Source organism: Ambystoma mexicanum, chromosome 7p (genome assembly GCF_040938575.1).
Source record: "Ambystoma mexicanum isolate Mex_15411 chromosome 7p, UKY_AmexF1_1, whole genome shotgun sequence".
NCBI lineage: Eukaryota > Metazoa > Chordata > Amphibia > Caudata > Ambystomatidae > Ambystoma > Ambystoma mexicanum.
The window spans coordinates 603,427,236-603,442,350 of NC_090939.1; the positions used below are offsets into that span (position 1 = coordinate 603,427,236).

Genomic DNA, 15,115 nt, shown 5'->3' on the forward strand with positions numbered 1-15,115 from the left:
TTTTTTAGACGGTTATTGCTGGAAAAGGCTTGTCTAGACTTCATTGGAAGTTTTAACTATACGCACATGCCCTGAGAAGCTGTTTAACCTTTTTCCTTCCTTTGACCTTTCCTTTCTGTAACCTCAGAATCTGCAAAGTATGACTAGTGATATATAAATGCCATTACTGTTTTTGTGAATGAAGTCTGCTCTGGGTGTAGGAAGTTTGTAAAAAGCATATACAAAAGCATATCCAAAGAGTATCCAATAGCTTGTGCTGATTCTGGAAAAGTCCAGCATTAAAGATCATTTACTGCACAGAGCGCAGAGAGGAGTGGAGCAGAGTGGTTTACAGTGGTTCATGGTGGCTCACGACACAGTATAACGCCATTTTTTTCACTTGTAACATCGGAGGGTAAGTCTGCCTAGTAAGTAACTCCAACTAGGGGATATAGTCTGTTCCAGCTATTAAAGCGACACTTTCATGTTTGGGCTCCGTGGCCTTTCAAAACACTTGGCACTGTGATACTGCCCAGAACCTCCGGCACCACGCGGCAGGACCGATCCCATTGATTCAAATTTGGGGAAAGCAACAGGAGAAAAGGATCAATGCACCAGTACAAGCACACAAGGACCAGCCCAGCGTGAGCATTAACGTTGAAGCCTTCACAAGGAAGTCAACATATGGTTCTACACGGTCGGAACAAGACTGAGCATGTTATCCTAACACAAGGCTGATTCAGCAGAGCCCAGAAGCTATTAGTTCTGCTAAGGCCCCAGCAGAGTACCACAGTAAACAGTATAAAGGAAGTCATGCCCTGAAGACGACAAAGTCCTCATCGATACTAGCGCACATTCAGACTTTGACTAGCTCCAACTGGACACAGCCGGCAATATTGAAAAAGATTTAGCTTGTATGTACATTATAGAGGCACCAGCACTTTACAATACTCAGAACTATTCAGAAAATGTCCTGTCCACTCACTAGCTGCAAAATGAATAGATAACACTTTAGTTCCTTAGATAGGCAGTACATTTTTACACAAGTAACTAGGAGCATTGTGCATACATATCCGAGGGGGCTTCTCAACAGTAGAAGAACACAAGTAATTGAGAATGTTAACAATCTTTGAGAACAACAGTTAGAGATCCTCTCTAAACTTTAGCGCATCTGTGCATTTTTAACATTTGTATTGGTTTTTTATATACAGTTGTTCATAGAGTGATATTTTGGATGAATGTTAAGATAATAGCTGTATCTATGTATATGTATTAAGATCACTGTAGCTCAATGGCAAAAAGCACAAACCATATAGCAGTGGACCAGCCACTAGGACTTTCTATCTAGGGAATCGCCAGATTGACATTTGGCAACCTTTCAAATAGTATTTGAAGCGCATGTATGATAATGCTTCTCTTGCCTAGACTGAGGCTATTGTTTATTCACTCCTGGCACAGTTCCTACTGAATGCCTGCCAGTGCCAGATTTTCAAAGATGCCTGTATGTTTCTATGTCTCCCCATGATTTTGGGCTGCTGTGGATTGCTATGACGACTTGATTTACTGCTAAGATTGCTATGTCTCTTGTTTGCATGTGATGTGATACATGGTGCTTTAATAAAGAAAAAAAATAATAGAGGTGTGTGTGTCTACCCATCATATAGGGCAGAGTAACTTCTCTGTAGCGCGTGTGACTGTATGTTATTTACATGACAGAGCGACCACACCCTCATCAAGTCTCCCTCTACTAACTACTACTGTACACTATGTTTGTGTATTCAGGTATCATACAACTGTATTTTTTTTTTGTAAACTGCGCGCTTAGAGTTAAATCGCCTCTTGGCACTAGGTGGATTTGGTGCTATAAAAAGGTACCAGATGGGAAAGGAGTGGACTGAAGTGCCAGATTTATTAACAAGTACTACATAAGGGCTAAAAAAAAAAAAAAAAAAAGATTTGGAAGGCAGAAAATCGGTAATTTCGAATAAAGGAAACCAATACATACACTACTGAACTAAAAGCGAAGCAATGTATGTGCCTCAAACCTTTCCCATTGAGTTGAAGAGGTGTTTGGATTATTCAATCATTGACAGGCCGGTTCATGAGCCAATTTAGGCTTCCGGTGAGGGGCACACCCATTTGAACCACCCCAGCAAGGGAGAAACCAGTTTTTCTTATGATGGAAATCAAAGCACTTTGAACAAAAACAGGAAGCCAAAAAGGACCCCATTCACATGCCCCCCCACCCCCAACTTAGAAGGGGTGGTTACATATGCCTTCCCAATCCAATCAGGTTCCTAAATTAGGAAATAAAATGCAACTTTCATAAAAACACTAAAATAGCCCACCTCACCCTCAAGAAAAGCTCTGGAAATGTTGCAACTTCCACACCCTGGGTTGCACCTTTTTCCCCCCAAAAGTTACAGTGTTGCCTAGGCTTCTGAACACAAGCCTTCAAGGTTGGTTCAGACATATACAGCTATGCTCTGACCTCACATCCCTTCTGCCATATTCCCCACGGCTCTCCTGTTCGCTAGGATCACTGATGTATTGACCCTGGGAATAGAAATGTTGAAGAATTCAGGAATCTATCTCCACCTTGCCCGGTTACAAGATTATATGGAACCGGACAATAATAGGTCTCAGACCTTGCAGACACATTGGTCCATAGCCTCCTCCCATCCCAGTTTAGCAAACGCCATATTACTGCTGTCCCAATTCCTGCACTCTGTCATACTCCAGTGACTGCTCTTTTTAGACATATCCTGCTAGGATAACAATTTTGGAGATCTACAACAAAATTAAAATATCTTCAGCGCATCACATCTCAAGGTATAACAGAACGCCAATTGTTGAGCCTATTTGCTATCCTATTCGCTACTACCCCAAAGAGATCAATTCTCCATCCGAAATAAGTAATCAAACTTAAATATACCCAAATTCACCAACTCCAGTTTCGCCTCTGCATGATCCATAACATCAATCCCACCCACATGCGTATAGGAGGAGAAAATGAAAATTGAATCAGCAGTTTTGTATGCATTCTTCTACTGGGCCATCCAGTACAACTCACAGTGTTAATGTCACTCTCTCTGTCTTCGCTTTACCCACAGGGACCGTGTCTAGTCTGTCAAGATTATATATAGCCTTCTCCAGCTTGACACGCTGTAGAATCTGCTCAAATGTGGAGCCTGGATTTGTTATCATTAGAGAATCATTACTCTGTTACAGAACCATTACCCAATCATTACTCTTTGCTATGTAATCATTCCATAATTGCATCCTGTTTAGCTATCCACTGTACATTGCTGAAGTGGACACTATCCACATATTAGACTGCCACTTTGTATGCATTAGCCATATGCATTTAGAATGACACTGTCATATTTGAAATACCATGTATAGCCATTTAGAATGACACATTGGTATGTTCTGTAGTTATATGTACACATGTATGCATTGTAGAGACACCATGCACGTAGGGTGTGCACTTAGAGTATGTTTGCAGTATGTAGCTAGCGCTTGGATTTGCGAATGAAAAGTGTAAACGCTAGAAAGCATTTAGCTGGCATTATAAAGCCATTCCACTTAATGAGACAGAGAAGCTCCACTGGGCTCTGTGCAAAGATGTTATGGTACACTGTGGGAAAGGAATGTAAACAGTTGCTTGGCAGGCAGAGACAGAGATAACACGACCATTGTCCGAATGGAGAGCGAAGGAGGCCTAATAGGCATGGCATGGCCGGGTGTTCACAGAGAGAGGTGGAAGGCAGCGCCAAATGGAGAATGGGAGTGTGTGCTTTTGCAAGGAGAGATGGCCTGTTCTCTGTAGGAAAGAGGATTTCGTTAAGCCAACAGTGGAGTGAATGGGTATGAATGGAGAAATAGGAGGCAGGCACCGCAGATAGAAGGGCATGAGCTAGTAGATATGCTTTGAAATGTCACATTGACACAGAACACGACTAGAACACAGAGTGATTGCAAGTGAAAGTACATTGCAAACACAGACGTTCAGGCATTGCTAAATGCTGAGGCAGAAAGAGACATTCTTAGCTTAGAGAAAGAAAGTAACCATGGGGAATGAGTATAACCAAGAGAGAGGGGAGTTGCTTGATTTAGTTGCTGTTGGAGATGGTGCTAGATGCGACGAGGGAGAGGGGTCTTGGTGCAGCAGAATCTGCTAAGGCCTTGATGAGATCTATCTGGCAGAGAGGGACTGAGGCCTGGCTCTGAATGACTGACTGATTGCAGAGTAGCGGGAGAGGAGAGACCTGGCCCTGGCAAACAGAGCTGGAGACCAAGGGAAGCAAATGGGAAGTATGGTTTATGGCCTAAACTGATTGATTAGAACAGACACTCATACAAAGAGCTTTGGGAGAAAGGGAAAATCAGACAGGGATTGTCTTAGAGAGTGAGTGTGAAGTATGGTGTGGATTGGAGAGGATTGATCCTGCATGAAGGAGAGGATTGCTGGAGGCTGACGCTTGCATTAGGCTGCATTGGAATCACAGGCTTGCATCACAGGTTTGCATTAGAAGCCTGTAAGGCTTATAGTTATCCACTGCATGGTAGATTTGCACCAAAAGTATAAAGGTGCAAATTCGAGATTTGCATAGTTTAATGGAATGCTTGCATCATCATTATGCATTGTTATGTATGAATAAATGTATTCTATTGTTATAATTGAATCGATTCTTGTGTTTTCTTTGTGTCTTGTGTCCATAGGAGTAAGATAGGTGTATGTTGTTAGAAGTAAGATAGGAGTAACACAGTGCACAAAGGCCCTGAGATACGAAAGCAGGGGGGTGGAGGGGTATAGTGATCCACACCCCCCTAGGAGATTGTCTAGGGTTGGCTAAGATTGTCTAAGACCGGTGCATGGTTGCCCAGGGGGGCTAGACCATGATAAGGATTTGTTTTACGGTCTCACAACGCTACATGCTGTGAGGAGGGATAGGCCCAGTATTGCCTGCTGCAAGTGGCACACCAAATACCAACTTCCAAATTTGGAGCACTCCGCCCACCTGCTCCAAAAGAGTTTGCATTTCCCACCATTACATTGGGTTGTTCCCCCCCCCCAGTAAAACTGACCCGACAGAGGTCAGAGTGGCAAAAAATGCATCCAGTAGTTGAAGGGCAATATTTAGAAGAGATACACTCAAGTATAATTAACATTTGATTAGCAACATTTCACCAATCAATGATACAGGGAGCAGGTTATATCTTTATTTTTCTAATACATCTGTGCCCGTCAGCGTTCAGTTTTAGCCTTCTAGGTTTGTCATTAGTGTAATGGATAGTCTCCCATCTACTTGACCTGAACCCTAAAAGGAAACATAAGCACCTTACAGTACTGCATCTCCGGCCTCTTCATTTTCTGACAGGCTCTAGTAGTACAGAGTACAATTCAACCATCATGTGTAACACTATGACCCAATCATAATTTGCTCACATAATCATTTCCGTATTCTTGAACACCAATATTCTCGAGTAACAGCCCTCATCAGAGCACCATTTTAACTCCCTTTCTTTGCCAACTCTCATTATATTAACCATAAGAAACCAACCCAATTAAGTGTCCCTTAAACATTGTTACAGAACCCTATGCATGGGAGAGTCACAAGTGGAGCATCAAGTCCTGCAACATATCATCCGCGCAGAGGAAACCAAAAACTCACAATTGTATAACTGAAGGCCACAGCCGACATGCACCGATCGGATTTCTATGTTAAACCTAATTCAATATGGTGAACGTGAAATGGTGAAAACACTGCATTCCAGCTACAACAGTGTGCAAAGGACAAATTAAGTCTGGTAAGTATGCATGAAACAAAACGGTTGTGACAAGTAGAACAAATCACCAGAGAGTAAAGTAAGTTTTTAATATTTACCATGCCGGAATGAATAGTAGCTTGCTCAATATATCGTGCGATGCCAGTGACAAAGGCATTCCTGTCTTCAAAGTTAGTGTTGAAATTTGGCTGTAAAAATATAACAGAAGATGAACGTACTGTGAATATAAATCCAAGGCAGCATTAGTTGGCAAGATTCAAATTCTTCACACATTTGTAATCAGCTTTTAATCTGCATGTAATGGGTTAAAGGACATATCAAGTTACCTATTAACAGTAGTTTGCTAAGTTACTTCTTTAACTTAATACAGGGACTTGTACAAATCTCGCAATATTTAATGTCCATGTCGTGTCAGAGAATACCTTGCACTCAAAATTATGCAATTTGAGTGTTTGCAAATTTGGCATTTTTGCAACAGGGTGTGTACGGTAGATAAGCTGCATTCCAGTAGGTTTACCTTAATGTGTAATAATGTCATTCTAACACCCAAAAAAACAGCCCCAAAAAAATAAATAAATAAATAAATAAAAAGTACTTCGTGACAGGGACAGAAAGTAAACAGAAGTTAAGAGATTTAACACAAAAGTCATTTAAAAGGAATGACTGCCAAAATATTCATAAATCATAAATTTTGAAATTATAATTAAAATGTTAAGGGGCATGCGGGCGGTGGACCAAGTCTGAGCTCTGTCCCCAGCAAAATCCTGTTTGGCAAAATGGCATGACCCATGCCATAGCCGAGCGCTGGAAATGCATACACCGGTTGCTGAAGAGGCCAGGAACACCGCGTTCTAATCCTGAGCTGATCAGACGTAATGGTGAGCTGCGAGAGCTGCTAGGGAAACCCACGTTGTAGCAGCGAGGCACAGTCCGGAACATCCATTCAACTAGTGGGTGCTGTCATTGTAGACCGCAGCTGCAGGCAGCCTGTGAGGAGGAGGGGCTGCGTCATCCAGCAATGTGTCAGCAGCACTGCCAGCATTGTCTGCTGCTGGCGAGAACTTGTCCGCTGCAGCGGGTGCGAGACCTAAGGCGCAGTGGAAATTCGGAGTGGGTCAATCTGCAGCTAGAGGGTCAGACACTGTCTAAGTCACAGACCCTATTGCCATGCGGCACAGGCTCGCTGAATGTGCGGATCCGGATGCAGGAGAAAGATTGGCCTTTGTCACCCAGGTAAGGCACCACGGGGCAGAAGGGAAGGCAACTCTAGCCCCCGGTGAGCCACCAGACATAAGACCCATAATCATAGTGTGCTCCCTCTCATGAAGAGCATGCTCGCCCATGCTGCAGCGCTAAGGGCTGGGATGCCATCAATGAGCACCAGTACGCAGCGCAGGCAGACTGCGTATAGCTTGCAGGGACGTCACATGGCAAGGATTTTGTAGAGCATATGTCCTGCAGCGGGGGGCCCATTGGATATCCTGTCTGCTGGGGATGCGCCTAAACGGACTGTAGAGCGGTGGAGTCCCTGCAGAAGCAACCAGACTTCTTCCATATATGCCGCTGCTGGTACACCGTGACCAATCAGGATTTGTTCTCAATAGATCCATGGCACTGAATCTGCAGCGGCTGTTTTGCATAATTTCGCAGATTGATCCGCAGGCCAAGGCATTCACTGCATCACTGGATGCAGAAAAAGCTTTTTATGCGGTCTCTAAGAAGTTCCTATTCAGGGTGTTGGGGCAGAGCCTATTTTATGGACTGTGTGCGTCCGTTGTATGCAGGCCTGACGGCTAATGTTCACACCAACGGCATGACATCACAGGCCTTTGTGTTGTGCGGCAAAATGCAGCAGGGGTGCCCTCTGTCCCCTCTCCTGTCAAATCCCTTGCGTTGTTGATGCAGCGGCAGCACGGTCAACGAGGTATATGGATAGCTGGGTCACCCCATATTATCTTGCTTTATGCAAATGAATATGACAATGCATTACTTACCGTAAAAGCATTTCTGATGGTTGGATCTGCTTAGATTCACATGCTGTGCATAGGTCCGACATCCAGTGGTCACTGCGAAGTATTGCATTTTGTTTTTCGTAGTCGAAAAAGGGGACGTCGACAAGGCGTGTCTGTAACACTACCCCTATAGTGACGTGCGTTGTACCCACAATCCCTCACGCGTCGAGGTCCCTCTGTTTGTATTTTTCTGCCCTGAGGGAGCCTTCTAGACGTGAGTGAGTACAGAAAAGAGAGAAATATAGAAAAGGATGTCTATGTTCCTTCCATCCGAGTGGGGAGGAAGGGTGGGTGCATGTGAATCTAAGCAGATAAAACCATCAGAAATGCTTTTACGGTAAGTAATGCATTGTCTTCTGATGTTAGTTAATCTGCTTAGAATCACATGCTGTGCATAGACTAGCGAGCAGTACCCGGAGTTGGCGGTGGGTTATGAGAAGGAACAGTAGAGAAAAGATGTCTTAATACTGCCTGTCCCACCTGGGAGTGAGATCTAGAGTGTGCATCTAGACAGTAGTGTTTTGTAAAGGTGTGCACAGAACTCCAGGTAGCCGCTTTGCAGATGGACTCAAGGGGAACATTTGCAATGAACGCTGTGGAAGCCCCAGTGCCTCGAGTGGAATGTGCTCTTGGCTTGAAGGGTAGGTCTCTCTTAGCAAGAGTGTAACAGAGAGTGATGCATTGAACAATCCATCTAGATATAGTGGACTTTGAAACTGCATCTCCTTCTCTTCCTACTGCCACAGAGACAAAGAACTGATTAGTCTTTCTCAGTGGTCTGGTTCTTTCCATGTAGAACATGACAGCTCTGCATACATCTAGTGTATGCAGACTTTTTTCTCCCAAGCTGGAAGGGTTTTGAAAGAACGTTGGTAGTTCTATTGACTGGTTTACATGAAATTTCGAGATGCATTTTGGTGCAAACCTTGGGTGTGTGCGTAGAACCACCTTATCCTTGTGAACTGTTACGAAGGGGTCTAGTACAGAAAGAGCCTGTAGTTCACTTACTCTCCTAATGGAGGTGATAGCTATTAGGAAAGCAGTCTTAAGAGTGAGGTCTTTAAGAGTTGCCTTGTGTATGGGTTCGAAAGGAGGGCCCATGAGTCTAGAAAGTACCACATTTAAGTCCCATCCGGGAGCTGGGTTAGCTATCGGAGGGTGTATTCTCTTTACCCCCTCCATGAAGGCCTTGATAACTGGTATCTTCCACCACGACACCTTGAGTTGGGAAGTGGTGTATGCAGAAAGTGCCGCTAGGTGGACTTTAATGGAATTGAACACTAGACCTGAATCCAGTAAATGGGTCAAGTACAGAACAATGTTAGTGGGAGAGCAGTCAACCGGGTTGATGCTCTTACCTCTACACCAGATGACAAATCTTTTCCACTTGCTAGAATAGCAGTGGCGAGTATTAGGTTTTCTGGCTTCCCTGAGGATGTCCATACATCTCTGCGGGAGTTGTAAATGTCCAAATTCTATGATCTCAGGAGCCAGGCTGCTAAGTTCATGGTCTGAGGGCATGGATGCAGTGTCCTGCCCTTGTCCTGTGACAGCATATTGTACGGGCAGGGAAGTTTCACTGGGGGAGATAGGGACATCTCCATCAAGTGAGCGAACCATGGCTGCCGGGCCCACATTGGGGCCACTAGTATCATGGTAACCTGCTCCTGGTGCATCTTGTGCACCACTTTGTTGAGAAGGGGAGTCGGGGGAAAGGTGTAAACAAATTTCCCTGACCATTGAATCGACAGACCGTTCCCCTTGGATTGGTTCTAGGGGTACCTGGAGGCGTAACTTTGGCATTGTGAGTTCTCCAGAGTTGCGAACAGGTCTATTTCCGGGAATCCCCATTGCGTGAAGACGTCTAAGACGATGTCTTCGTGCAATTGCCATTCATACTCTTCGGGCAGGGGGAAGTCTCTGCTGAGTTTTTCTGCTAGCAGATTGAGTTCCCCTGGTACATGTTGTGATAGTAGGAACATGTTGTGTTTGAGAGCCCACTTCCATATATTCTGCGACAGCTTGGACAGTCCTGGAGAGTGAGTGCCCCCTTGCTTGTTGAGGTAGTACATGGATGTGGTGCTGTCTGTGAGGACCATCACTGTCTTTCCTTGTAAGTGTTCCTGAAAGGTTTTCAGTGCTTTGAACACCGCTAGTAGTTCCAGCAGGTTTATATGCTTGGATGCTAAGCTCGGAGTCCACACTCTGTGAGCAGTCTGATGGGATAGGTGAGCCCCCCATCCTGTAAGGGATGCGTCTGTGGTTAGAGTGGCTTCCACTGCGGGTGTGGCAAAAGTTTTCCCTAATAACAGGTTTTCTTTTGTCCACCACCGTAGCGAGAGAACCAAGGCCTGCAAGACCACCACTAGATCGTCCCATTGTCCGCTGGCCTGACACCACTGGCTGTAGAGCCACTCTTGCATTGGGCGCATGCGCAGGCGCGCGTGAGGTACCAAATAAATACATGACGGCATCATCCCTGGCAAGCGCATTGCTTTGCGTACCGTCACCTCTCGACCTGCCACATAATGGGGGATCTGAAACAGCATGTTTTGGACCCTCTCAATGGAGGGGAAGACGAGGCCGTCCTTTGTTCGAATTAGAGCCCCTAGGAATTGTTTGATTTGGCTGGGGTCTAAGCTGGACTTCTTTTCGTTGATGGAGAAGCCCAGTTGGGACAAAAGGTCTACGGTCTTTTGGGTATTGGAGAAGCATGTTTCGTAAGAATCCCCTGTTATGAGCCAGTCGTCGAGGTAAGGGTATACCGGGATGGATAGCCTGCGCAGGTGGGCCGCTGCCACTGCCAGTACTTTCGTGAATACCCTTGGTGCAGATGCTATCCCGAAGGGTAGTACTCTGAACTGGTAGCGTTTGTTCTCCATCTTGAACCTGAGGTATTTTCTGTGCGCTGGCAACATTAAAATATGAAAGTATGCATCTTTCATGTCCAGTGTTGTCATGTAATCCCCCTGTGATAACAGTGGGATTACTTCCTGCAAGGTCACCATACGAAACTTTTGGGGTTTGACAAACTTGTTCGCTGGGCGCAGATCTAATACAGGGCGCATGGTTAAGTCCTTTTTGGGTACAAGGAAGTACACTGAATAAATACCTTCTGTTACCTGAGATAGGGGGACAGCCTCTATAGCTTCTTTTTTCAGTAGCTCTTCTACTTCTTGAAGAAGAATAGTGAGGTGTTCCGGTGTCATGCGTCGGTTCCGTGGGGGTCTGTACTTCGGGGAACCGTTGAATTCGATGCAGTATCCGTGGGCTATGGTGGATAATACCCAGCGGTCTGACGATATTCCCTCCCATGCTGAAAGGAACGATGTTAGCCGGCCCCCGACCGGTGATGCATGGGAGGGGACCTGAATCTTCGGGTCATTTGTTGGTATTGGGCGTGGAACCTTTGGGCTGGAGCCGCAACCTCTTCCTTTGCCACGGCGTTGGCCTCTTTGACTGAACTGGGTGTTGCTACCCTGGTTAGAGGGCCAGTTGGTAGCAGAGTAAAATTGCTGTTGGTTTTGCTGCTGGCGTTGGCCACGAAAGGAGCGTCTATTGCCATAGCTGCGTCTGTTAGGGGGCCTAGAAATTTGGTCAAGAGTCTTGATGGTATCAAACTCTTTCTTCGCATGTTATAGGGCCTCATCAACTGCTTTCCCAAACAGATGTGTTTGTTCTATGGGCTTATTTATCAGGGAAGCCTGGGTTTCCGGCTTAAATCCCGAATTGCGCAGCCAGACATGGCGTTTGAGAAATATTCCCTGAACCAGGGAACGGCCAGCCGTCTCTGCGGCATCTAAGGAGTTCTTTATGATGCCCTGGTTTACAAGAGTTCCCTCTGAGATTATAGCTAACAGGCGTGAATGCAGGGGTTCTGGTGCGTCCTCTGCTTCGCTGCGCAGCTTGCTCCACTGTGCACCTGCGTAGCTAGCTAGTAGGGAATTGTTATTTGCAATCCTAGTTGAGAAGGCGGCGGAGGTCGTGATTCTCTTCCCAAGTGCATAGAGCTTCTTGCCCTCTTTGTCAGGTGGTGCCTCACTAGTGGATAGTAACTATGAGGGAGTCCGGAATAGAATGTCCTCTGATGTACAAAGGGTCAGAGGACGAAGGGCTGAAGAGCTTTTCTATCCGAGGGTTGACCCCTCTGACTAAGGCCGGATTGGAAAGGGAAGGAGTTATTCTTCTCTTTATAGAAGCCAGGAGTGGAATAGACCGACTAACAGGGGCTTTTTCTTTAATAACTTTCTCTACAAAGTCTATGTCAGGAAGAGTCTCCCCTGTGTCTATTTCAAAATGCGCTGCTGCCTTGCGCAATAGTGCATTAAGTGAAGGTTGGTCATCTATGGGAGAGGTGTTTCCAATAGGTGAATCCTTGGGAGGAGAAGGGTGAAAGACATCAGGGTCTGAGTGCACTGATGGGGATTGCCAAGGCTGTACTGATGGGGATTGCCAGGGCTGCAAGGTAGCTGTATCTTCTTCAAAAGCTCCTCCACTGGTGTAAGGATCTTCTTCAAACCGCTCTTCCTCATGTTCTTCCTCTCCACCCAAACACTCCTCATCTTCCTGGAGGTATTGCTCCTCTTCAGTGAGGTCATACGCGTCTAGGGTCATCCTGGGGTCATTCTCTTGGTCTTTTGGGTGGGGGTGGGTTTTGGCTTCCCAAAAACCTTTCCATTTTCTCCATACAAGAATGGAGTCTTTCAAGGGTCTTATTGGGGACCCCTGAATAGTCTAGAGGGGGGAAATCAGTGTCTTCACCTTCAAAACGCTTGGAACGCTCCCACAACGTCGAAGAAAGGTTTCTGTCGCCCTCTGAAAAGCCCTCCGGTAGTTCAGAAGTGCCCTTAGATGCTTTTTCGGCGTTTCCATAGCTTTTTGTGCGGCATTCGACGTTTGTTTTGTCGTCCGCTTACGTTTGTCTTCGGAAACAATTCTCACCAGGCTCTCGACAACGAGTTTGTCAGTAGAGGGCTCTGGTGTCGACGTTGCTTGCGTTACGCGTTGTTCCTCGACGGCCGCTCTATGGAGCGTTACGTCGGATGATTTTGAGGTAGCGCCCATGTTTGATGAAAGCCCAATCGCTGGTCGCGGCTGCGTTTGCGGGTGGGGCTTGAGACCCTTACGGTCTGAGGTAGACGCCGGAGTGCCCTGCGTCCCCTTCGGCGCTGATGGATCCTTCGTCTTCGACGAAGAAGAGCCGTGGGTTGTGTGCTTAGGCCTATGGGGTCTATGTGCGTCCTTGTCGCCGGGGTGTTCATCCCCATAAGCAGGGCGTGAGCCGAGCCCGTCGGGCCGGGGACGGACGTCGAGGAGCGCTCCTTCTGGGGGTTAATGACTTCCGTAACGGACGTCGAGTTATCACCCTCCTCGTCACTTTCTGTAACAGCGGCGGCGGCGGGTGAGGAAACTGACTTCGACATAGCATAGTCCGGCCACCTCTTAACTTTTCGTTCTTTAAGAGTTCTTGGTTTCAAGAGCTGACAGGCCGCGCAGCTGTCCTCCTTATGATCGAGGGGCAAGCAACGATTACAGAGCTTGTGTTTGTCCTTCCAAGTGTATTTGCCCCTACAGCGTGGGCAAAACTTAAAAGGTGTCCTCTCCATAGCTGAGGCAATAATAACTGGTGATAACAACCCCAAGGAAAAGATAGGGGAGAAAGAAAGACATTCTCAAAGAGAAGATAAAAGTTCGAACCCCCACTCTCCCTACTGTATGTTGGCCGGCGAGGCCAGGCCACGTGTTCGGCAGCGCCGAAGGATCTCCTCCGTCTCTTCCCCTCTGTCGAAAACTTGCTCGGCGGAGAAACAGCTTCACAGCTAACGTCGAGGGGAGGGATCTTTAACAATATAATAAGTATAATTAAGGACCGAGGTCCGTAGTAAGTATTTGCAATGTCTCTCTAGGAGCTCCGCGTAAGGCGACCAGAAGCTGGGCGGAAAAAAACAATCTGAGGGACCTCGACGCATGAGGGATTGTGGGTACAACGCACGTCCAGAACGGAACCTAGGCCCTGTGATGGAGGTCGTCAGTAGGTTTACATACTACTCAGGCTACAAAGTCAATAGCGCTAAATCCCAATTGTTTCCTTTGACGAACGAGACGCTGGCACCTGGTGACTTGATGAGGTTCCAATGGGTCCTGCTGCGGTTCAAATACTTAGGCATGATGGTCTCTAGAGCGCAGCATCCATTTAATGCGGGCAATCATGGGGCCTATTGTCACGCTCACCTGGTCTCCACTGAGGCGTGCTCTTGTACGTAGGGTGTTGTCTGTCCTGATGCTGCTCTGCTTGGCTGGTGATGCTAGCTTGCGTCCCCCCTTAGTCCTTCCTTCAGGAGATGTTAGCCTGCAAGTCGAAACAAGATATTAGCTACCGAAGGGAGCTGGTCAGTGTATTCACCTCCTTCCGGTCTATCCTTCACTTCTTCTGGCTCACCTCTGGTTTTTAATGGGCGAGCTCTCTGTCCTGCACACTCTGGCAGGGGCGCGGTTCACAAACTTTCCTGGATCGAGTTACGTCACTGATCCGAAAGAAGTTGCTGAAGTAGAAGGCCCGGGAGCAAGCAGGTAAGTCTCTATTCCAATAACTGCTTGGAATGACTGCCTTTAAGTCTTTCTGTTCAAGATAACTAATGTCCGTTATTGTCTTACAAGTGCAGCGTTAAGTGACCTTCGGATGATGGATGACCCGCCTGACAATGATGCTCAGGATTCCTGCCGGTAAGTATTGCGCTGTGCTGGGCGTGCAAATGTTCGCCTCTATAGCTTTCCTTTGCTACGTGCGACTAACCTGTTTGTCCTTTTCTGTTCAGCAGGTACGGCACGAGTCCAGGAAGAAGAATAGAAGATCCGTGTGGCGGTGTCGAGCTGCGGCGCGCTGCTGAGTGAAGAACTGTCCGATGAAGTTCCTGGAGCGGGCCGATCAGGTGATTAGCTACCCGAGAGGGTGCTTTTCGTTCTGTTCTGCAGATGCGGCGGTCCGTGGGAAAGCAGGACATGAGATCTAGATGTACTGCAGGTAAGGCCTTCGATGCTTAAATAACTCCTGTTATTATCTGTTCGCAGGTGCCGATGGATGGAAGACCCTGGACGGGCGTGGCAGAAGGAAGCAAGAACTGATCTGACACGGTGAGCGTTACGCTGCAGGAGTGCAGAATAACGCAAAGCGTGTTCAGATTGTTGGGTGCGGTTTAAATAGCCTTGCAAGTAGTTCCAAGAAAATAGTCCTCTTCTCCGTATCCCTTCTCTCAGGTAAAGTAGTTCCAGGCCACACCCTGAACGGAATGGCTCAGCCTCTCACAGCCAAGTTAATGGACCATGTAACTAAC

At 46.6% G+C, this 15,115-nt stretch overlaps 1 protein-coding gene across 1 annotated transcript in view; it reads right to left on the bottom strand.

Annotated features, from left to right (window-relative positions):
• The window catches only part of CYFIP1 (cytoplasmic FMR1 interacting protein 1), a 1,181,635-nt gene that overhangs the window by 975,844 nt on the left and 190,676 nt on the right, over positions 1-15,115 (bottom strand). The window contains 1 exon segment of the mRNA XM_069636612.1: positions 5,871-5,960. Within this exon segment, the coding sequence (XP_069492713.1) occupies positions 5,871-5,960 (90 nt within the window).